At 44.7% G+C, this 24472-nt stretch overlaps 1 protein-coding gene across 3 annotated transcripts in view; it reads right to left on the reverse strand.

Annotated features, from left to right (window-relative positions):
- BMP1 (bone morphogenetic protein 1) overlaps nt 1–24472 on the reverse strand; it is a 197947-nt gene that overhangs the window by 8503 nt on the left and 164972 nt on the right. For all 3 annotated transcript variants that reach the window (XM_060251045.1, XM_060251044.1, XM_060251046.1), the window contains 4 exons: nt 15844–16039; nt 15047–15172; nt 14720–14880; nt 13504–13684 (listed from right to left, as the gene is read on the reverse strand). In XM_060251045.1, coding sequence (XP_060107028.1) covers nt 13504–13684; nt 14720–14880; nt 15047–15172; nt 15844–16039 — 664 coding nt within the window. The remainder of the gene's footprint in view (nt 1–13503; nt 13685–14719; nt 14881–15046; nt 15173–15843; nt 16040–24472) is intronic.

Genomic DNA, 24472 nt, shown 5'->3' on the forward strand with positions numbered 1-24472 from the left:
TATGTTATGAGATTTTGTCTATCCATTTACCTCTTCTAGGCTTAGAAAGCTAAAGTATTTTTACAGGTAGTTTCTTTGCCCCTAATATAAAAGCAACTGAACATATTACAGTTTCTGCAGAAAACACCCATGTTATCCTGGCGTTTCTGATAACTAACACATTTATTTAGGCTACTTTTGTGCTGCTTAGTCAGGGCCATAGCCAGGATTTTAAAAGTTGGGGGGCTTTTTAAAAAGTCGGGGGCACCCTTTCCCATCCACTGTGGGGCTTGCCGCTTCTCAGAAGCTTTCTGGGCTGGGGCAAAAGCTGGAGGCTCACTACGTGGCCAAGTTGAGGCAGCCAGCCCTAAAACTTTGGAGTCAAGAAGGGACTGCACCTTGTGTGCAAAAAGTGCAGTTTCCTTCCACCTTCCACTCCCCCACACTTTGCATCCAGCAGCTCCACCCGTTCTCCCCTCCCCGGCTCATTCCATGCAGCTTCCTCTTCTGCCTCCCGCTCTTCCACCATCTCCCTCCTCTTTGCCTGCTGCTTTTGCTGCTGCAGTGCACTGTGCCCTGCTCAGCTCCCCCGGCTCCAGCTGCTGACACTTTGCTGGCTCAGCCATGGCCCACGCCCCCCCAAAAAGAAGGAAAAAAGCAGGCTATGCTTTGGAGGGCTCCCTGGACATCAGGGACAGCACCCCCACAGGCTATGGGCCTGTGCTTAGTCATTCCTCTTCTGCTATTGGATATAAGAGGAACTCAAACTGGGGATCCACATGGTACTTAATGCAGAGCTATAGCTAGGGCTCCCCCCCCCCCCATGAGGGAACGCGGTGGAATGGAGTTCTGGAACCTCGGTGTGGAAAACAAAATTCTCAAAAAATGTTTAAAAGTTCACAAGGGACACCTGTGTGTTTCTCCTTCATACCCCTCTTGAGAGTTCTACCACCTCTTTTCTAGGGGGGGAAAAACCCCTTGACTATAGTCTTCATAAAAATTCAGCAATGCTCATTTTGTTCCTTTGTTTTCCTGTTCTCTCATGGCTGTGATACTGATGAATCAATTGTTAATATCAGTTCCTAGAGGGCTTTTTTTGAGCAGGGATGGATGTACTGGTTTTCACTTTGCAGCCAAATCTACTGCTCATATATCATAATTACATGTTCATGAAATTCATGTTGGAAAGTACTGTCAAGTTGCAACTGACTTACCAAATAAGTGTTTTCAAGCTAAAAGTTGAACAGTAGTGGTTTGACATTGCCTGCCGTTGCATAGCTACCTTGAACTTCCTCAGGGTTCTTCCATACAAGAACTAACCAGGGCTGACCCTAATTAGCTCCTGAGATCTGATGAGATCAGGCTAGCCTGGGCCATCCAGGTCAGAGCAAATTTATGAAATTGTTGCAACAACAACAACAATAACAGCAACAATGGCAACAACTGAAAAGTAAGAAATCATTTCAGCTGCAAAGTAGAATCTAATTCCCTCAATTCCCCTACCCCCACAAATGTTAATGAAGGAATGATTCAGGAATACCACAACCGGCTTTGAGAGAACAAGCAGTAATTAAGTTGGAATTAGAGGAAACGAGAATTGCTGAATTGTTTTTTGTTTTTATGTTTTATGTTTTTTGACTGATCTAATGCATTATGGATGAGTTCACACTACCTATTCATTTATCTGGGGAAAAACAGAGAAAATCTATCTAGCTTTCTACCTCTTTCCTCAGAAAGTCTGGTGATGTGCAGATATACAAACAAACAAGACCACTGGTCCATCTAGCACAGTATTGTCTCTTCAAGGTCTCAAGCCAAGAAAGGTCTTACTTCAAGGCTCAATATTGTCTCTTCAAGGTCTCAAGCCAAGAAAGGTCTTGCTTGACATCCTTTATCTGAGATCCTTTAACTTTAACAAGGACTGGATCTAGGGCTTTCTGCATGAACACAAAAGCCAAAACTCTGCCTTTGAGCCACATGCCCAACAAGGTTCATTTCCTAACTGGAAGATCTAATATTCCCACCATCTGATTTCCACCAAACAAGCTTTTCCCAGGACATAATCCAAACAAAAAACAAACCCCAACAACAAAACCAACTGATGCAAAAATGACCCTTTACTTCTTTAACTGCTAATGATCTCCCATCTCTTCATAACAGAATCTACCAGAATTCAGTAAATCATTACATTCCTATAGACTATCAGTAATGACATTGATCTTTTAATTAAATACATTTACCTATAGTCCAGCCTCTGTTGTGAACACAGTTCAGCTATACCAATAAGCACAGGCAGCAGACACACAGACAAGTTTTTAACTGTGCTCACAGGTCTCAGAGCAGCACTCAGATATAAACCTGTGGCTGAACCCTGAAGAAACTCAAAAGCATGGATATGCAGCACTTTATAAGCAATGAGCCACAAAAAACACAACGTAAATAGCGTTACATGATGATGGCACTTGCGAGCCCCTCTGCCAGTGTATGTTGCAGTCCCTGCTGACAAATATGAGACAAGTTTACACCTTCCTAAAAAAAATTCCAGGGTGGAATAGGCAATTAAAGAGGGGATCTTACCTGAATGCTGATTTGGTGTCCCAGTATGTTGTCAAAACTTTCTGCAGCACTTTCAACTGGTTGTGTATTCCTTGGCTGGTACGAATGTTGCTTGCTTACCAGTCCTTTTTACCCGTGATGCCCTTATATCCTTGCTGGATTGCTATGTTTTATGCAGTGGGGCTAATTCTTACTGCTAGGCCTCAGATAGTATCAGCACCCCTCCCAATTTCACTCACTGTTTTTATTTTCTTTTGCTTGCTGGAATGGTAGCCTATGGTGGTGAGAAAGAGTATGTGTGCATATCACGGTCTGCGGGAACTTTGGCATATTTAAGTGCAACAGAGGTCTGGAAATCTGCTTCAGTGACTATGGGTTATTATCATTAGTATATGTGCTTAAAAGCAAGCCTGGGATTAAAACATTTTTGAATGAAGAATCCAGTTCTAGCTTGATCCTGCTGATGGAGAACTGCTGATGTGGGGCTGTGACCTGAATAAGGAAAGTCAGAAGGGAAGGAAAGGGTTTATATATTTGCAAGCCAGTGTTCTTCAACATCTGCTGTTAGTTCTACTGTACCCAACAACCTTCAAGATGAGGCCAACTTTTAATTAATATATTCTGCCTCTTTTCTCTTTCTTTTTGAACATGTTCAGAACTCTAGGGCTTAACATGGCTCTGGATTTAATCACAGTTGTAACATGAAAGTAAAATCTACACTAGGGAGAGTGGTTATTTGGATTACAAATGTCTATCCTTGCTTTCTCTTCTGCATTAACAGTCAGATTTTGCTGTATTTTAGGTCTTACATAGGAAAGCACTGTCGTCCTTTTCCTTATTCTCCATTCTCTGCTCTTCTCTTTTAAAAAAGAATGAAAAGGACATAATGGTGGTGCAGGTTTGGGTGTGACCCAGCTGAAAATAAAATGTGGCAAACAAGAGCCCAGTTTATGTGGAGATCTTATTCCAGACAGCATATAATGGAGTAGGAGCCCTTGATTTGCCAGCTGTCAAAAATCACAGCAAAGGTGTAGGGCAGCCTCTTTGGTTCTCAAATCCCAATGGCAAAATGGGGTCAGCATAGTCTTTCTCTTGCTATCAGGTTTCACAGCAAGATAGTTGTTGCAGAATTGGTCTAAGAAAGTAAGAGATACAAAATAGGTATGGCTAATATCTTTAATATTGGACCTATTCTTTTGGTTTTAAGAATAAGCAAACTTTTCAGAATGCAAAAGGTTCTTCTGTACTAACAGTTTCCCCATGAAGATATAATTTCAAAATTTTGGTCACTTGGGAGCTTCCTACAATTTTGGATTGATGGGAAAATGTACAAAAAGAAAGAAAATATACCTTGTTGAATGTTTTGCACATGTTTCCACCATTATCCCTTTTCACCAATGCTGCCCTTGCCTAGCAATTCCTCTGGCACCTGCTGTTCAGTTTACCGGGAACCACACCAGACTAACCTGGGGCAGATAATCCATGCAAATATCCCTTAAAACTATATTGATCAGCAAGGATTCAATAATCCAACATTTCTATTCACCATTCTTGAATTTTCAGGCATGTTCTCCCCCTTTTAAGACAGAAAGAGAGATGCCAGAGGTCATTTTAAGTAAGGGCAAAAATCGTGAACTGTGACATGTTAAAGAACTGTGAAGAGGAGGCTCTATGAAGAATTAACCCTTCAAAGAGCCACAGAGTTTTGCTCTAGGCCAAGGGTGTCAAACGCATTTGTTATGAGGGCTGGATCTGACATAAATGAGACCTTGTCGGGGCGGGCTATGTGCGTCATAAAATGTAATGCCAGGTAGCGGAGATACAAAAAAGGACACAGGCAAACACAATTAAATATTTTTTTAAAAAAATAATTAAAACATACTTAAAGTGTTAGCACTCTTGCAATACTGTGGTCAGTATCAAAGCAAACTCTCCCTCCAACTTCCTCCTCAAGAGAGGATCCTCAGCCAATGGGGAAAACAGAGGCTTTGCTCTGTAGCTTCTGTGTAATCGAGAAATCCTGGCAGACCAAGCTGCGACACACACAAAAAATATCAAGAGAGAGGGAGAAGAAAACAGACTTGCTTGTGGGCCTGATAGGAGCCTTCTGGGAGACTGCTGTGGTCCCCGGGCCACATGTTTGACACCCCTGTCCTAGGCAACCTGATTGGTTGGCATCAGCTGAGCAGAAAAAATCTTGTGAGGGCTGGATGATGAGAAGTGAAATTCAGATTCCTGCCTTAGCTGTGAAGAGAGGTGCACTGAGACTGTCTTCAAAATAGCCCTGTCAGAAAATCAGTTTATTACTGACAGAGACAGATTTCTACCTTGACTGAATGCAGTCTGAATTCAGCATTAGCTGAGAGCAGTTTGAAATGAACAGGAGTACTGGGGATAGTTTGAACAGTGGGTGGTAGAGACGACTCCCATTTTGGCCAAAGGAAAAGGGTTAGATCTTCTAGAGAGAGAGAGAGAGAAGATATCCTATCCAGTCAAACAGGGATAGTACAGAAATCCCTGGTCTGGTGTGATTAGAAATGTCCTGTAGAGACCTTAAAGGTCAGTCAAAAACTCAAGAAGAGTACTGTTGCTACAAAAGACAAGGGGTTTGCATACTGGGAAGAGGGTACCAGCCTTCTGAACACCGAAAGAGTCAGCGATTATACAAATAAAGGGAAGATGAGTGTTTGGGAAACAATGGAACAAATGCCTCTCAATAGAATGATCTAAATAACTGAAAAATTTAAGAAACTCTCATTAGAACAAAAGTATGTGCTTGTAACAGTTTTACCTCAGTAATTTCAACCCCTGATTTCTCCTGACTTTTCCCTTTGATGTTAAATAAAACCTTTTGTTATTTTTGAATTTTAAAAGTCTCAAAAGTGCCATTAAAGGGTGAACCTATCCCTTCACTCAAGTTCTTGGGCTGAGCAAATAGCCAAAATATACCTTACACAAGGGTGGAGTAGAAAAGATTTCTTCAAGGCAGAGGTGTAGTCACAGGTGATACTTAGGGGGCATGTGTCCCATCATTCATGGTGCAGGACCCACAACTCCCACTACTCCTGGCCATGTCCTTACTGGCTTGCCTGACAGAACCATAGCCAGTGGTGGGGCTTGGCTGGGATGAGGCCTCTTCCTCTTGGAGCTGCTTTTCCTCTCCCATTCCCAGTGAGGTAGCCTTGGGAAAAGGAGGGGACACCAAGGGAGTGAGAGCAGCCTGAGATGCCTTGCAGGGTGTAGGGAAGAGGTGGCTGGTGGGGGAAGTGGTGGCAGGTGCTGCTGAGGAGGCCTCCCCCTTCTGTTCCGTCAGCTCTGAGACACGGCAGGTTGTGCAGCTCCCCTTGACAGGAGGAAGGTGGGCTAACTGTCCAAAGAGCTGCCGGGGTGGGTGATGAAGGTGAGCTGTGCTGGGGCCTTCCCTGGCCAATGGATCTCAGGCCCGGATGGAGGAGGATGGAACAGAGTTCCCTGTAGCAGAAGGAGAGGTGAGGAGTGCCCAGGCTTGAAGGGAGGGGGAGTGTCATCAAGGGAAAAAGCACTGGCATTGCCAGTGTTTTATTATTTTTTATTTTTTGTGACACTGTATATGACATCATGCCCCCATGCCTCCCCACCAAAATTTTTCTGGCTATGGGCCTGCTTCAAGAGAAGAATAAACACATTACTAGGGCTGCTTAGTCAGTGAAGTACAAAGAGAAATTGGAGGGAAAATCTTGCCTCTGAGGAAGTGGAATGAGTCTGTCATACACACAAAGCCCATTGTAGCCTCTCATCCAAAATAAGTAGCTGCATTACAATGAGTCAGACCAGTGACTCATCCAGCTCAGTATGTCCACTTTCACTGATAATAGAATCATAGTTGGAAGGGATCTCCAGGGTCATCTAGTCCAACCCCATGAACAATGCAGGAACCTCGCAAATACCCCCTCCCCCCCATCCTTCCTGCCCTCCTTCTCATGATCTGCAGCTTTACAAAGTCTCAGAGACCTTTCCCAGCATCTGCTATCCAATAGCCTTGGAAATGAAGATGTCCTAGGTTGTAAGGCTGAAGATTAGGGATAATCTTTTATAAGTAAACTTTTTGTATAACACCTAACTTTAAGTGCTTTGGAAATATATTGTAATACGATTGAAGTTGGGACTTTGTGCATGGAACATATGTGTTTTCCATGATGATTCACCTATGATCCACCCAGATTTAAAATATTTGCATTTGTATCACATATTGCTCTCTAATAATCCGGCAATTAATTAATTCTTATATCCTGCCTCTCAGCAGCACACTTCTGAGATAACTTCCAGAGGGAATGCATAAAATCTCAGTTCACTACATAAATCAATAAAGCCATATAATACTAAAACACAATATAACACACACAAAACAATGAAACAGTAAAAGCCTGTTTACAGCAATGGAAGAAAACTAACCAACCAGGTAAACAAAAAGGTCATGGTCAGGTCCCTGCAACTTAAGACGATCAGAAACCAGGCAAACATCTGTGGAGGAAGGCATCACGGATATGGTGCCACCACAGAAAAGGTTATGCTTTCAACACTGACTTACTCTAAGCTTACACACTGCTTTACCAATTGAGCCTGATCCAGTAAGAAATGCCCACCATACTTACGTCGTGCTTCATGTGCAAAACTTACTAAATGTAGAGCAAGAAATTAAAAACAATATCTCCTAAAATTGTGAAAAGGACATACATCAAATCCCAATCTTGAAGCCCTTTACACTGTTGAAAAGAGCTCTGTTCAAATGAATCCCCTTGAATCAGAACAAAAAAGGAGAACTAAATACTCACCCTGCTGCCTCTGAGGTCTCATTAGTTGAAATTTATTCCGGCATGTTTCTTGGACATTGTTGGTGTCTCTTGATTATGAGAGGATTCCTGGGATACATCCATGTCTTGCTTGATTTCAAAAATAAAGTAAACATACCACACCCAAACCCACAAAGAACTCTTGGTCAGACTCAATGTTCCCTCTAAGCTGCAGAGTCTTGCGAGCAACAATTTTATTTTGTGAGGTACTGGCATTAAAGTTGTGAGCTACTGCATAAATTAAGTGTGCTCTGGGATCATCCTTTCTGAGCTAAAACGAAAATGTGTGAGCTGCAGTCTAAAAATCTGTGAGCTAGCTCACACTAACTCAGCTTAGAGGGAACACTGGTCAGACTAAAAATGTTCCAGCTATCTGCATGAGAGAACCATTTGCTAGTAATGCACTAACCACCTGTTTGTTAGAAGCAAGGTCCTCCAGATGTCATCAGGGATGGCGTTGGCCTTATCACCAAGCCTTAGCAATGAATGAATGACAGATTTCACCGGCTTTCCTCTGGCTTTTATAGACAGAAGCTGGACACACACAGTCATTATACCTCAAATCTCCATCTAACATATGGTCAACTCGTCCTTATCATTTGAAAGACTAACAGGGCCATCCTAAGTAGTTCGACTCAGAATCCTATTCAAGTTTACTTAGTGGGTCTTACTCCTAGGAAAGTGTCCTTAAGATTGCACTGTAAACCTGCTTGCCAAATGGCTATATGTCTACCATAGTGAGTTACCACTTAGGAAATGATTCCATTTAGCACATCACCTTGTGCATATTTATAAATCCAATTGAGCTCAACTGCAAAAGTAGCAGCTAATTATGTGGCTAAGCACTGTCCTGAAAAGGGATGCTTTCCGGAAGAAGGACTCTAACATCCCATAGCCCAATAATCATACACTGGCAAAACAATAAAAAGCCCACAGAAGTACTCTCCCAACAGTAAAAAAGTGAACTGAAGAACAAGAGGTGTAAATACTCTCAAAAGTTTAATTCAGGATTTAAGTATAATTTCTTGTTATCTATACGTTTTGTAGCTTATATATAAGGAAAGTTTTTAATATATTGATTATATTAATATATTTCAATATATGTAATGACAGTGCATTATTAACATTTAATAAACTTTGACCCTAATGTAAAGCTTTGTTCAGAACACACACATGTGAGTGCATAAAGTTGCTTGTTTAACCTTATGTTGTTTACTCAGACTAGCAGTGGCTCAGTCTGATGTTTTAGCTACATGTGCTAAGAAATGAGATTGCTTGGGATCTTCTGCATTATAAAGCATAATAGCTCTTTCTCATAAACAGGGCGCTTAATTTCTGAATGAACTGTTGAGAGTTTCTCTATGTTCTTCTGTAATAAGAATTTTGTTCTTCTGTGATGTATTTGTTTTTGACATCACTGGAGTTTTATCCATTATGCAGTAGCTGCCCAGTCTTAAACGAGCATAGAAGAAAGGTTACTTAGTGAATTTTTTTTCATTGCACTGACATAAAGGAAACAATACAACATGGAACACAAGATGACATAAGCAGGTAATGGTGTCCCAACATTCTCTGCCTTTTCTGAGCATCCCTCACCCCCGAGCGCAACAGTTGCTTGGCTACACACGAAGGGAAAGGTGTTTTTTACTCTTATGCCTCTAGAGGAAAATAATGCTGAGCTAGTTCAGAAAAGATAGAATTTCCCCACACAGCTGTCCTACATCAGGGTTGCTTTTTAAAAACAAAAACCACAAGTGAAGAGATGGAAAAAATGCCATCAAGCAGAGCAAAAGCCATGATTATCTTTGTATGCAACCAGAAAAGGCATGTGCAATGATACCACCAGGTGCACAGCAGCTTAGAATAGAGATGGTCATGGGGTATATCATTAGGTCAGACAGAACAGAGTGTGCCTAGCATGGAAACACCATAGGTAAAGGAAGCAGTGCATTTGCAGAGTTTGAATTCCTGGTGAGTATTATTAATTAAAAAGAACAGTGCTAGAGAATGCAGTACCCTAAGAAGGGGAACTCCAACTCCAAGTGAAAATGGAAAGCTCAGTGGGGGCATTTATGGAATAAGTGAGATCACACCTAGTTCTGAACTAAGAGGAGTATTTTGATCAAGCTTTCCCATAGAGGGGTATGTGACATTTGAGTGTTCAGGGAGCATACAAGACAGAGAAGGCAACAAACTGAAATATCTATAAATGAGGCAAAATAGGAATCCTAATAAATCTTGATTTTGTGACCTATGGAATTGTAGGAGAGACAGCTAAAGTACTGGTTAGCTGTAGTTTTGGGATATCACAAAGAAGCCTGAAGGTTTGAAAGAGGGCTTGACCATACATTTTCGCAAGGCTATAGTTTAAGGACAGATTTGATCACAGTTGTCCCTGAAGCGGAAAGCCCGAACTTATGTTTCCTTTTGCTGTGGGCATCTTGAAGGAGAAAGAACACTGCTGGGCACAGCTAAGTGTAGCCGTCCCCCTGAAATAGAGACTAATTGAAGTCAATGAGGCTTGTGCATGGCTCAGCTGTGCACTGCTCTGGCCATTGTGTGCATCTCTCATTCAGTTTCAACTAGTGCATCAGAAGAATGACTCAAGGCAGATGCCCTGACAGGGAAGCAGGTGCCTAAATAATGTCATCTGTTCTGGCTGTTTTGCATCAGTAATTAAGTACGTATTGCAGAGTGAGAAGCCAATTTTGGCAGAAACACTTGGCTCCATCTAAGAAAGCCAATTTGAAATAAGGGAAGGCGTATGAGCTGTCAGAAGGCCCAGACTGGCAACAAGCAACTACAACCAATGCCTCTATTCCCCGCCAGCTTCGGGTTGTTGTTTTTTTGCAAGGCAAAGAAGGTGGCATTCACATCACTCTGACAGAATTTTGTAGTATAAGCCAGCACAGATATATCAAGGGATACATGTGCTTGACAAAAGCAATGTTAGGCAGAACATGTTAATCTTCTTTGCTAACTGGAGATTATAAAAAGATGAGCAGAATTATTGCCGTGGCCACAAATTCAGAAAGAATATAGGTAAGCAACCTATTACCACATTGACAAAAAGAGGTTCTGGGCAAATTAGGAGTATTTGTATGCAATCTTGTAATTATAATGAGCCAAATTCCTTTGAGTTACATTTGTCTCAAGTGAATTTGGATTAAGACTAGTTAGTGTAACAACAACATTTGAACTAATGGAACCTTCCAAAGGACTGCTGTTGGTTTCTTCAGCCTTGGGAAATTACTAAGAAGAATGAATTCCATGAAGACAGAATTATCTCAAACTGCCCTTTCAGCCCTCACCCCCAACCTCCTACTGTGCAGTCTGACCACTTTGTTTGGGTTCTTCTGACATCCAGATAGCAAAAGGCGTTACTTTAATACAGATGAGCAGAAGTGTTGTTAACTAACCTGCCTCAAAAAGCTTGCACCCATTGGCTGACTACTTGATTATGGCTGAGCCTTGTTATGGTCAGTGCTACACAACAGGCAATCTTTACACATGTAGGAGCACTTCTGAATGAGTGTTCTAACATGTGTTAGCTAAACCCCCCCAGCTAAATAACAATTACATCCTTCACCTAGTGTTAATTTATTGTGCAGAGATGCAAAACTTTGTGGCTGTTCCCATGCATTCACCAAAATATCAGCTGTGGGGGCGTCAAAGTATTTTGATGCCTTCTCCCGTGCTGACTCCAGCCAGACCCACTCCAAGACAAGTTTCCAAGGCAACGCCTGCAGGGCACTGGATCTAGGGGACAGGAGCACTGATCTGTGAGCCAGTGAGTAGTGCAAACCGTACCTGTCACCTCCTCTGACGTAGCCGCCATCCACAAGTTGTAATATCCTAAGTGGATGCTTTGTTCACTTGGGTGGCAAACCAGCCCTGATCTCAAATAGCATGAGGTTCTCTAATCATGGATATGTTGTTGAGATCAAGTGTCCACATGAGATGTGCAACCATGTAGGACTCTCTGGAATGGAGAGATTGTTGATAAACCATACTAGTTTTCTGTAGTCCCCTACCTGTGGCCAGACACCTTATGTTTAAAAACAAAACAGAGCAATTTTTTTTTAATGCCAATACAATCTATCACTGATTTTATCACAGAATGGCTATAAACGATAACTGTCCACCAAGGAATGGAAGACATTTTATTGACAAGCTGCCAAAAATGTAACATCTGAACAGAGAATCTGACTGCTTGTGACTGGCTCTATCATAATTGTCAAGCATGAATGAAATGTGTGGCTGTTGAGATAGTAACATGCACAAAATATCTCAGATCACATTCCAAAGAGAGTTTTTTATAATCTCTGTCCTGCAGATGATGGCTTCCTCAGTTAAAATATTTATTAAAATGTACTCTCAGACTAGTCAAATTGGACCATCACACAATTGACTGGGATAGATTACTAGATCATAAATTATCATGTTTGGGCATTGTCCATGATGTGACAGAAACAATAATTGAGAAGAATTGACCCAGCTCATTAGAAGATGTCTGAGGGACTTCAATTATGAGAGAGTGTTGATTAAAGTTCTCAGAGCAGGGATGGCCAAACTTGCTTAATGTAAGAGCTACATAGAATAAACATCAAATGTTTGAGAGCTGCAAGGAGGGAGGGAAGAAGGAAGGCAAGTAGATGGGAGAGAGGGAGAGGTGGAAAGAAAATGACTTTAACTTTAAGTGCATTCTCCAAGCTGCCAGCTGACTTGGCTTGGAGAAGTGATTTAAAGGGCTGTGGGGGCTTCAAGAGCCACACAATATGTATGAAAGAGCCACATGTGGCTCCCAAGCCACAGTTTGGCCACCCCGTCTCAGATTTAAGAGCTGAACTGATCTCTCCATTACTTCATCAGGACTTTGTCTGTTCAGAAGCTAAATCATCTTGGCTACTTAGAAATAAAGGTAAACAAACCGCTTTGTGTTGTGGTGAAATTTTTGGCAGCTGTTGTTAAGTTACATGATCATTTTTGTGGTAATTTTTTTGGCTTTCCTTTTGTGTGGTGAGAGTTTGCTGTTTATGGCTCTGGTGGTCAAAACAGTAATCAAGAAGTAAAAGTAAATTAAAAATATACTTTCAACCCCTGTTCATATTTTTTGGGCTCTGCTCTCTTTCTCTCCTTTTGATTTGCTGGAGAAACGGAAAGGGCACCAACACTAACGACAGATATATATATTTTTAAGCATTCTTTTTTGGCCCATTCCTAAGCAGACTTAGAAATGAAATTCTACTGAAGTTTCTTTTGTAACAGCCTCAATCCACTGACCGAAGAAAGCAGCGGAACACAGTTGTTACTAAACTTAGCTGCATTAGGGCCAATATGTTTAAGATCAGGGAACATCACCACTTTTTGGAAATATTTAATACTAGTTATAGACATCTAATGTGGATCTATTTTTGTCAGGAATGTTTATCCCAAACTCCCTTGGTTTGGAGAACAGCAGAAACTACAGCTACTGTCTAATGGTTCCAAAATAATATAATAATAAATAATAATATAATAATAAAAACACAATGTACCCACATTTACCACATATGGGTAAATGGACAGTACTTAATAGGAAACCAGCTGAGGTTAGTAAGTCCTTTAAGCAACCAAAAGTATCGTCTTATCATTGATGGGATAGCAGCAATAGAAGTCTTTACTGCTATTGATTTATTCCTTTGTAAGTCCACACACAAAAGAAGGAAGAGAAGCATCACCTACCATTGGTAGTATTTGGTCACGTATATGGAATGCTTGCAGCTTTAAAATAGTTTTTCAAACTAGGGGTTCTTTTGTAATTCTGGTCAGCATTTAGGCTAGATTCTCAGCTGATGTAAACTGCAGCAGCTCTGATAAGGCTGATGAAGATCTGCACCCAGTTAGAAGGCAGGGAAGAATGGTCATACTCTTACTGGTAATTTACTTTCTAGTGCAAGGCAAATGCCTTTCTCCAGGGAAGGCAACAAACAGAAGGAAGCCCTGATTTAAGGGAAACAATGCTCCCTACTGGGGGAAATTAGGGACTGCACCCTCTAAGCACAGATAAATGTATGAAAGGATTAGTGCTGGAATGAGAGGGACTGGGGAGCAGGGCAGGAAGAAGCATCCATGCTTCAAGTGAGCAAAGCAGTTCTACCTGAGAAGAAATGAGCCTTGAAGCCTTTCTTGGAGACGGTGTTGTCAGACTTGAATTCTATGCGCATGTTGTTGTACTGGGAGGTGATCACATCTGGCTTTTCGGCCCCACAGAACTTGCCATGTAGCTTGGCCTCAGCAGTGAGTCCGCTGCGTACTTCTACAAAGTCATACTTACATACCTGCAGGAAGAGAGGTACTAGTAATTCATCAGGCTTCACAGGGCAAGGACAGACAAAAGTGTCCAGAACAGTTAGTCTGTTCTGCATCTGAAGCAGATATTTCAAACAGGACCATCCCCAAACATTCTGATTTGTAAGATGGGAAGCACCTCACACTCATCAAGGTAACCCCTGAGAAGCTGCTTAATGTTCCCTTGACTTGGAAGAACTGTTTTTATACTTCTGATTTTAAAAGGTAAAGGTAGTCCTCTGTGCAAGCACCAGTCGTTTCTGACTCTGGGGTGACATTGCATCACGACATTTTCATTGTAGACTTTTTATAATAATAATAATAAATTTTTATTTATACCCTGCCCTCCCCGCCGAAGCAGGCTCAGGGCGGTAGTTTGCCATTGCTTTCCCCAGTCATCTACACTTTCCTACCAGCAAGCTGGGTACTCATTTTACTGATCTCGGAAGGATGGGAGTCAACCTTGAGCCGGCTACCTGAACCCAGCTTCTGCCAGGATCAAACTCAGGTTGTGAGCACAGCTTGGACCACAATACTGCAGCTTACCATGCTGCACCACTGGGCAGACTAATTTTTACATTTACACAATTAAGCAATCCAACTTTACTTCTCTCTTTCATCTGTTAATTCCTTATCAGTAATCACTGATACAAAGCAAACATACTGAATCAGGAATGCAGCACAGCCTTTTTGGTGCCTGCCCAAAGGCTGAATACGCAGTCTCAAAAAACAAAACAAAAAACAAACCACACAAAGTTCACAAGCACCCTCTGCTTTTGAGCCCTAGGCAATGCACAATCCAACAGACCTTAAACTGATCTCTCTCTCTCTCTAACACACACACACACACACACACACACACACACACACACACACACACAGTTTTTGTAACATGGAGAAGGGAACTATGTATTCTCCTTGTGTTCCTTGTTGAAATGAAGGGACAAAAATGACAGACAGACAGTCCTTCAGGAGAGGACACGAAGTGTGAGGGAAGGAAATTTGTTTTAAAGCTAAATACTCACATCATTACCCTCTGTCTCAAAGAAGTCAAACTGCAGGGATATACGGTACTGTGTTGGTGCCACTAGCTGCCAGATGCAGTTCTTGTTGGGTGGGTATTCTTTGGGCCATCCAGGACTTGTAATGGAGCCATTCAGTTTGGTGAGGAACCCACCACAGGCAGCTGCACAACAGAAAACCCAACAGTCTCAGGCTCCAAAATTATCACTGGACATTGCTGTAAAACTGTACACCACTATAATCTGGGAGCAAACAACTTTCTCCCTTGCTGCTTTAGCAGCAACAGGCAGAAAGCATATTGTGGGGCTGAGCAGGTTCAAGATACTCACCATCACACCTGCGCCTGTCTGAGGCCAACTCATAACCAGGGTCACAAGCACACTTGTAGCTGCCCAGCGTGTTCACACAACGTTGTTCACACCCACCATTGTTTGGTCTGGAGCATTCATCCACTTCTAAGGAGGGGAAAAAACAGGTGGTGTCTCAATATGTGGCTTGCATTTATTGCCCCATCTAATTCTGCTCCAGTGGTAAACCTGCAACAGGGGAAGCCACTGTTTCCATTCCATATATGTGTCCCGTGAATCACAGAAAATCCTATCTAGAAAGAGAAAGGGAGAGAGAGTCTAACTTCACAATCCTGTGAGGAAGAAAAGGATGACCATTATCAGAAGATGAGAAATTTTCTGTGGAGACAAAAGAAACTAGTTCTAGGGTTTGAGTGTGCTTCTCTCTGCCTGATTTATAAACCAAGTTTTTGCTTGTGAAGCCTGACTCCAAGTGGCCAGAACTGGAACACATGCACCATCTGGACTCACCTGCTCAGCAGATGAAGGCTGCACATTGAGTTGTCCAGGTATCTTTCAGGCATGCTCTGCTTTAAAACCAGGGTATGGTATTTTATCCCAGACCAAAGTCTGGATACGTCAATCCACTGAAGCCATTCCAGTTACGCAGGGGTAGTGCTCACATGTCAATTTACTCTCTCTTTTTGTCAGACAACCATACAGATTCAGCTTTATTGCAGTCTGGCATTTATCTGTTCTCTGGTCTAAGGATACCCAAAGCTGAAGTCCTGCATGTCATCTTCTAAGCTCAATGTAACAATACACATGGAAGGCAGTACCTTTGAAGAAGTTGACAGCAAAGCCAGCCTTGTTAATGGAACCATCAGACACAAACTTCATCCACAACTTGTTGGAGGTGCTTTTGATGTCATCAGGCTTATCATAACCACAGTACCTTCCAATCAGATAGCTTGTCTCCAAGTTACCATCCCGGATCTCCAGGTAGTCATAAGCACAGCTGTCATGACGCTCAATCTGTAGGAGTGGGGGAGAAAGAAAGGGGATGGAATACTGGATATTCATGCAGCGATTACCAGAATATATGCCAAATCTCACAGAGAAAACCAGGGTATAACCTGCCGAGGTTATTCGCAGTCACATACTGTGCTTGTTTTACCTCTAAGGTTATCACTGTGAGGAATGGAAAGTCTGAGGGCACACAAGAAAGAAATGGATGGGCTGAATGAGAAAGAACATTTGGCATGGCTCTCATGCAATTGCAAATTATGGTTGGTGGTCATTACAGGTACAAACATGGTTCATACTTTGGCTCTCATGGTTATTTCTCCCTTCTTCTCATGCCTGGTTTGGAAATCAAACACATTTACTTTCACAGTAAACTATGGTTTGTGGCTAGGTGTGAATCAAAAACTATGGCTTGTTTTCTACCCTCCTAACCAGAATTAAAAATCAGAGTAGTTTGTAATCTGGGTTTGGGGTGGGAGCAATAGTTTGTGGTCTGAAATCAATGATAAACTGGTTAGCTGCAAACACAGAAAAAACAGGTTGCTTACAGGTAAATGATGATCTTCGAGTGGTCATCTGTGCATTCACACCCATGGGAGAAAGTGTGCCTGCGCTGACCCGATCGTTACTTAACAAGCCAAGGATTTTCGCGCTCAGCTCCAGTGGGCATGCGCAAGAACCCCACCACGCATGCTCACAGAGTGGGCGCGGACATCCCATCAGTTCCTTCTGACTGCTGTATGATCCTAAAGAGTGCTGAAGGACCGACAGCAGTGGGGAAGGAGGGTGGGTGGAGTGAATGCACAGATGACCACTCGAAGATCATCAGTTACAGCTAAGCAACCTGTTTATCTTCTCCGTGGTCTCTGTGCATCACATCCATGGGAGATTAGCAAGCTAGGCCTATGTCTGGAGGAGGGTGCTGGAGGTCATTCAGACACAGCAGACAGCAAAGCACATTGCCCACTAGAAAACACACAAGTGTAGATAGACAGTAGAGGCACAGCAGTATGCTGACTGGCCTAGATCATAGCTCTGTAGATCTCTGTGGATCACCTGGTATAGCAGAGACATGGCTAAGGCCCTAGTTGAGTGACCTCAAGGCAGATCAAGAGGTAACCCATGGTAAGGGACAGTAGGGCTCAGGACGTCCTGTTAGGCCTCAGGGAAGTCTCTGAGATCTTACAGTTTAGTTTGGAGGAAACAGTGGAGAACAAGAAGTTAGTATTGTTTCTAGAGTTGAATGAAGAACACAAAAGGAGGATCCTTTTGATAGCCAAAGAAAGGAGACTTTCTTTATCTGCCAACCTACGAAAAGAATGTCTGAAAGAGAGATGTCAGAGTTACAAAGGGAACTCAGACTCTATTTCCAAGAGAAAGAATGCCGATGGAGAGTGGGGAAGAAGTATAGTCCAGCTATCCAACCAGTGAGAGAGACAGCCATCAATAATGCTGCTCCCCATGACAAGAAATGAATGGAACTAGTAGCCATGGGGTTTGGAGAGGTTCCCTGGCAGGATTGATAAGAGCAAGGCAGATGCCAAGGTGGAGTGGTCATTTGGCATAAAGATGAAAGCTGAGAAGGCCTTTTGAAAGTGAGTAATAGAAGAGTGTGAGGATGACCGGTACCCATCAATGGAGGTACAGTGTTCCAAGGTGGCCAGGAGGCCTGTTCAACCCAAGAGGAGTTGAGGCTGCAGCCCACAATGATGCTAATAGGATGTTCCATATTTGGAAGAAAAGTAGGGGGAGTCTCTGGGGCGAGATGACGCAGAAGAGGAAAGTAGCAATGGCAAAGCCATCATAGTTATGCCCTAGAGCAGTGAGGGCATGGCTTAGGATTTTGTTGGCTACCCTGGAATTTCAAGGTGCACATGGGAACACGTAGAGGTATTGGCTGCGTTGCAGGACAGGAGACAAGATCTGGAATCCACTCCTGCTCTGGGGAAGAATTGCTGATGTTTCCGATCTTACTCAGATGCTGTCGACTGGCGAGTGACCCCAGAGGCATAACAGAGGGTGGAGGAAAAACCTCTCAACATGAGGGGATGCCACCCTGTAGGTTCAAGAAATTGCCTGTATGTTCAGGTCCCCAAGTGAGCAGATGACTTGTGGGAAGAGCAGAAGTCCATACCGTCTGTCCACATTCCCAGTACTAGGGTACAAGCATCCTGGCAATAGCCCATCTGTGACAGCTATAAGATGAGGGATGAGGCATTTATGCAAGGGTGAACACAGACCTCTCTGCAAGTGATAGCTGAGGGAAGTGTGTAGTGGATCTTATTGCCAGCGTTCCCAGAAAATGATGTGGTATATGGCATGGTCTGGAGGTTATAAGTGGCTTGATACAGCCTGCCCCTGCCTCCTGTTCCTGGTATTCCAAAGAGGTCTCCCATCCAAGCACTTGACAGGGTTGGCCCTGCTTAGCTTCTGAGATCTGATGAAATTAGGTTTGCCTGGGCTATCCAGGTCAGGGCTGGTAAGCTCTTGAAAACGGGATCATTCATGTGCATCTTCCAGAACCAGAGACTGCTTTGTAATGATCCAAAAGGAAGGATAGGGTATAGTCTAATGCTTTCATGCAGTCGCCATAGGAGTTGGGGTCATCTGATGGTAAAGGCAGAGACCATAAAGCTCAGGGTAAAGAAACAGCATAGAGGTAGGCAAGGCTTGATCTGCATTGAAACAGCCAGGGGATGGATAGAGATGCTGATATTCGGTGCCGATGGTAGAGCCATGTGAGTCTGCACTGGAGGTTTGTGCGGGTGATTCTTCTAGCATTGATCCAGTAATAGAGCGGCCAGGTCACTGTTGCCAACGGTAGTATGATGGATGGTAAAGCATCCAGTACCTAAGGGAGGTTGCATATTGCTGGGCCAACTTGGGAGGTCCTTAGAACAAGAGCAACAAAAAGCTACTGGGACCCGGTGTGTGCCCCCTGCAGTCTTTCTTTATAAGACTGGAAAGAACCCATGTGAAAACGAGGGTGATGGTGGAGAAGGTAAAAGGAGGGGGGGGGGGTCAGCACCATTGGTGCCGACGAGCCTCTGCCCTCGAGATCGAACGTTGGTATGGGGAGCGCTTTGGCTCCAGTGCCCATGAGACTGTGGCCAAGCAGAGAGGCACTGGCGCTTGGGGCCACAAGCATAGATGAGAGGTGCGTTTGCGCTATGAACTGGAGTGCGGAAGCACTCGGTTCGTGAATAAGCTGAGCGTTGGGGGGGGGGGGGGGGGGCTCAGTCGGTGATGTCAGGAGTTGAAGACAGAAGCGGTTGCCGACTCCGACGCTGATCCTTCCGACGCCAATCCTTCAGTGGGCAAGTGGTGTATGACAATAGAAGTCATGTTTGCCATGCCTGCAGTCCACCTCAAATCCCTTGTCCTCCCTGCAGCAGTTGCTGACAGGTAGCGAGGACTCCCGACTTCAATGCCGAGAATGCTCGTAGGACAGAGCGGCGTTGGAAAGGGAAGAGCCATGAGAGTTTGTCTTGCTCTCAGTGGGGTCTGGCGCCAACATAGCGAGTTGGGCCATGTGTCGTCCAGGCTTGAAGACATCGAGGTCCATTGAATCAGTTAGGGAGACGACTCAAGCAGCTTGAACAGGCACATTGCTGGCTTTTTCCTCATTTGTCAGGAGGATTGGTGAAGATCTGTGTTGCGAGTCTCTCTGGGCAGGGAGAGCGGACGAAACGAATCAGGAGGGGAAATTTGACTCCAGCACCTGAGTTGGCAAGAGAGCCCGCCTCCACTGCTTTTCCGTAACAGGGAAGGTGGAAAAAATGGGGGGGGGGGATCCAAAGGGCTGAGGAGAGTAAAGTTTTCGACTTTTCTCCATCTCACTTGGCTTGTTTGTTATTATTTGCTTTTGAGATAACATGAGAGGCAGAAATAGGATTAGAAGGGGGAAGTAAATAAAAGTACTGGCTGGAGTGAGGAGATCGACTGATCAGCGTAGTTGTCAGAAGAAAACTGACGGGATGTCCCTGCCCACTCTGTGAGCATGCATGGTGGGGTTCTTGCACATGCCCACTGGACCTGAGCATGAAAATCCTTGGCTTGTTAAGTACCGATTGGTTCAGCGCAGGCGCGCTTTCTCCCATGGGTGTGATGCACAGAGACCATGAAGAAGATGAACTGATTAACTGACAATACGTAAGAGGAGAGAAGTGAACACACAAGCCTGAAGGTAAATACTCATTCCTATAACAACAAACCAAAGTTAGCAATTACATGAAAGTTGAGCCACTGATTTTCAACAATCAGTAATTCCTCCTTTAGGCCCAAAACTACATTTTGTCCTCTTTAAGCAGTTTGGCCTGATATTACATAGTTTTTTCTCAACACTAGTCTTTCCCTTATTTTATCCCCACTGCTCAAATTGTTTCTTTTGGTCCTCTGCTTGGCCTTTTCCTCCACTACTCTCTTATCCAACTAACACAGAATGCAAATCCTCAGTGAAGAGGCTTTATCACTTCTATGTTCTGTACAGCACCTTAAATGCTACTTGTGAGACAGAAGCAATGATAAACAGCAGTGGTGCTTGCAGAGAATTAGTTTGTCAAGTCCAAGGGGGACAACTTGTGTCATGAAGACACGTATAGAAAGCAGAATTTCATGGTTCTTTTCCTATCACAGTGCTGTATATCTCTTAGAATTTTCCCTTCTATGTATCTCTGTAAAGTATGCAAACCTTTCTCAGGACTTAAGTCCTCTACCAAATCCATAAAACATGTGGTACACTCTTCCTAGAATGTTATTATTTCAGAATGCAGGTAGGGAATAAACAGGTTGCTTACCTGTAACTGATGATCTTCGAGTGGTCATCTGTGCAGTCACACACATGGGTCTTGCCGCAGGCAATGAATCCATTCCTCGGAGTTCCAATAGCTCGCCTATAGCGCTTTTGGCGCGCTCCCCTCCCGCCCTGGGGAGCAGGCAGCGACAGCGCATGCCTGGAGCGGGGGGGGAGCGCCCATTCCACTCAGTTTCTTCCAGCCGCCGCTGACATAAACACAGTACAGAGTTAGATAACCATCACAGGAAGCCAGCAGCGGGGAAGGCTGGGTGGGCGTGTGTGACTGCACAGATGACCACTCGAAGATCATCAGTTACAGGTAAGCAACCTGTTTATCTTCTTCGTGGTCTCTGTGCAGTCCCACACATGGGTGACTAGCCAGCTGAGTAACCTGGAGGAGGGTGCTGGTAAAAGAAGATAGTTAGTCACATAAGAAAACAGATCATAGTCGAAGACCTAGAAGCAGAAGCCAAAAACACTCACCATACTTCAGTGGAAGATGGATCGGAGGACTGCTTGGCCGAAGGAGGCGTCTCGTCTCGCACGAACGTCCAAAGCATAATGGGAGACGAACGTGGAAGGAGAGGACCACGATGCAGCCGCACAGATGTCCTCTAGAGAGACGCCCTGTAGAAAGGCCGAAGACGTCGAGACCGCTCTAGTAGAGTGGGCCTTAAGGCCTTCGGGAGGAGGCTGTTTAGCCAGTTCGTAACACAACCTGATGGCACTAACTACCCATTTAGAAAGTCTCTGGGTAGAGATTTTGTGTCCTTTGCGTGGTTTGCCGTAGGCCACAAACAGGTTAGGGTCATTACGGAAAGGTTGTGTGCGATCCAGATAGAAGGCTAACGCCCTTCTGACGTCCAGTGAATGCAGCGATCGCTGTCCCTGGTCGGATGGGTTGGGGAAAAACGTTGGTAGCGAAGTGGAAGTAGATAGATGAAACTTGGAGACAACTTTAGGGAGGAATGTAGGATCTGGTCGTAAGACAACCTTGTCCCTATGAAAGATGGTGTAGGGAGGGTCAAATCGGAAGGCACATAAGTCACTTGCCCGCTTACCAGAGGTAAGGGCTATTAGCAATGCTGTCTTCCAGGAAAGAAGATTGAGCTGTATTGTCGCCATGGGTTCAAAGGGTGCCTTCATGAGACAGGAAAGAACAAGGGATAAACTCCACGTTGGGACGAACGGTTTAACAGGTGGATGCAGGTGCAGCATTCCCTTAAGGAAGGATTTAGATAAGGGGTGAGAGAAGACCGTCCTGCCATCGATAGTGTCATGGAATGCCGAGATGGCGGAGAGGTGTACTTTAAGTGAAGAGTAGCAGAGGCCTGATTTCTGCAGGGATAAGAGATAATCTAGGATCAGGTTTAGAGGTGTTACTTCAGGTGTTAGGTGATAGGGTGCAACGAAGGAACAAAAGCGCTTCCATTTGCGTTGGTACGAAAGTCTGGTGGAAGGCTTCCTTGCGTTGAGAAGGATATTGGTCACTTCTGTGGAGAAGCAGGCGAGTGTATTCTCCAAGCAGTGAGGGCCAGAACCCGAGGGTTGTGATGAAGTACCTGGCCGTTCGCCTGCGATAGGAGGTCTCCCACGACCGGGAGGCGTCGGTAAGTGTGTTGTGACATTTGCAGCAGTCTGGTGAACCATGGTTGCCGTGGCCACCACGGTGCGATAAGGATGCAGTCCGTGCCATCCCGTGCGACCTTTGTCAAAACTCGTGTCAGCAGGGGGGTTGGCGGAAAAATGTAGTGGAGGGGACCCCTCCAGAGATGTAGGAAGGCATCGTTGCCCTTCCTGCAGTAGAAGCGACGACATTTGGCATTGTCCCTGGAGGCAAAGACGTCCACCTTGGGAGTACCGAAGCAGGTGAAGATCCGACGAAGGTATGTCAGATTGATGGACCATTCGTGGTCGTCTATGCGTAGCCTGCTTAGTGAGTCGGCCAGCACATTCTCCACACCTGGGAGGTGGATGGCGGTCATGTGGATGTTGTGTTTGATACACCATTCCCAGAGCAGTATGGCTATGCGGCACAGTCGAAGAGATCTGGTGCCTCCCTGCTTGTTCACATAGAAGACTGTTGCCATATTGTCTGTGGAGATCTGGATATGGCGACCCCCGATAAGAGGGAGGAAGGATTGGAGAGCTCTGTGTACCGCAATTAGTTCTAAGCAGTTTATGTGGAGGGTCCTCTCCTGAGGAGTCCAGAGACCTCTGACAGTCTTGCCTTCTAAGTGGGCTCCCCATCCCCACATGGAGGCGTCTGTTGTCACGGTAGCCGTTGGAGTAGTTGGTAGGAACGGCATGCCCTCGAGGAGGTTCTCGAGGATGGTCCACCAGGTGAGAGAAGGAAGGACTCTCTCGGGGACGGTGAGCAGGGTGCTCTGAGGTTGCACATGAGGACGGTAGGCACGTACGAACCAGAGCTGAAGTGGTCTCATTCGTAGTCTGGCGAAGAGGAGAACTGCTGTAGTAGCGGCCATCAGACCCAGAAGGCGTTGAATAGTTAGGGCCGATTGGGTGGGATGTAGCTGGACCAGCCTGGCAAGGCTGATGATTGTCATAGCACGGTCTTCTGGGAGGAAGGCGCGGTGTATGGAGGTGCGGAGATGGGCCCCTATGAAGTTGAGATGTTGAGTGGGGGTGAAGTGAGATTTGGTGACATTCACCCTCAGGCCTAGAGACGCCAGGAGGAGAAGGGCTGCGTGGAGATTGGCCTCGAGCTGATCTGGAGTTGGTGCAATGAGGAGCCAATCGTCTATGTAAGGGAAGACTGTGATGTTGCGGAGTCGAAGAGCAGCTGCCACCACCGCCATGCACTTTGTAAACACCCTGGGTGCTGTGGAAAGGCCGAATGGTAGGGAGACGTACTGAAAATGATGTTGGCCCATCGCAAACCGGAGATATCTGCGATGCTGAGGTCGGATGGTCACATGGAAGTAAGCGTCCTGAAGATCTAGGGAAGCCATCCAGGAATTCTTTGGAATGAGGGGCAAGATGGACTGCAGCGAGATCATTCTGAATTTCCTGTACTCGATGAATTTGTTCAGCTTCCGAAGATCTAGAATAGGACGCTTGCCTCCATCCCTCTTGGGGACCAGGAAGTATCTTGAGTAGAACCCCGTTCCCCGATGTTGGGGGGGAACAGGTTCTATGGCTTTTTTCTGGAGCAAGTCCAGAATCTCCTGATGGAGGTGATGGGATGGGGGGGTAGCGACAAAGTAGTGGTGGCGAGGTAGCGAAGCGAACTCTATTGCGTACCCCAGGCGTACGATGGTGAGTACCCAGGAGTCGGTTGTAATTGAACTCCAAGTCTTGTAGAAAGGGGAGAGACGTGTGTGGTAAGGTGACTGTATGGGGAAGTCAAAGAGACTGCTTGGTAGGGGGGGACGATTTTTTAGACTGCTGAGAGCGCTGCCTTTGCTGGAAAGAAGGCTTTTGTTGCGCAGGTCTTCTCTTCCAATATTCGGCCTGCTTAGGAGAACGCTGGCGTCTTTGGAAAGATGGTTTCCAAGGTTGTTTGCGAGTGAAGGGTTGCGTAGGTGGTTGAGATACTCCCAGGCGCTTGGCCCTTTTACGACCATCGTCAACGGAAGACAAGACCTCATCAGTGGAAGCATGAAAGAGGCCCAGGCCGTCGAAGG

Source organism: Heteronotia binoei, chromosome 12, assembly GCF_032191835.1.
Source record: "Heteronotia binoei isolate CCM8104 ecotype False Entrance Well chromosome 12, APGP_CSIRO_Hbin_v1, whole genome shotgun sequence".
NCBI lineage: Eukaryota > Metazoa > Chordata > Lepidosauria > Squamata > Gekkonidae > Heteronotia > Heteronotia binoei.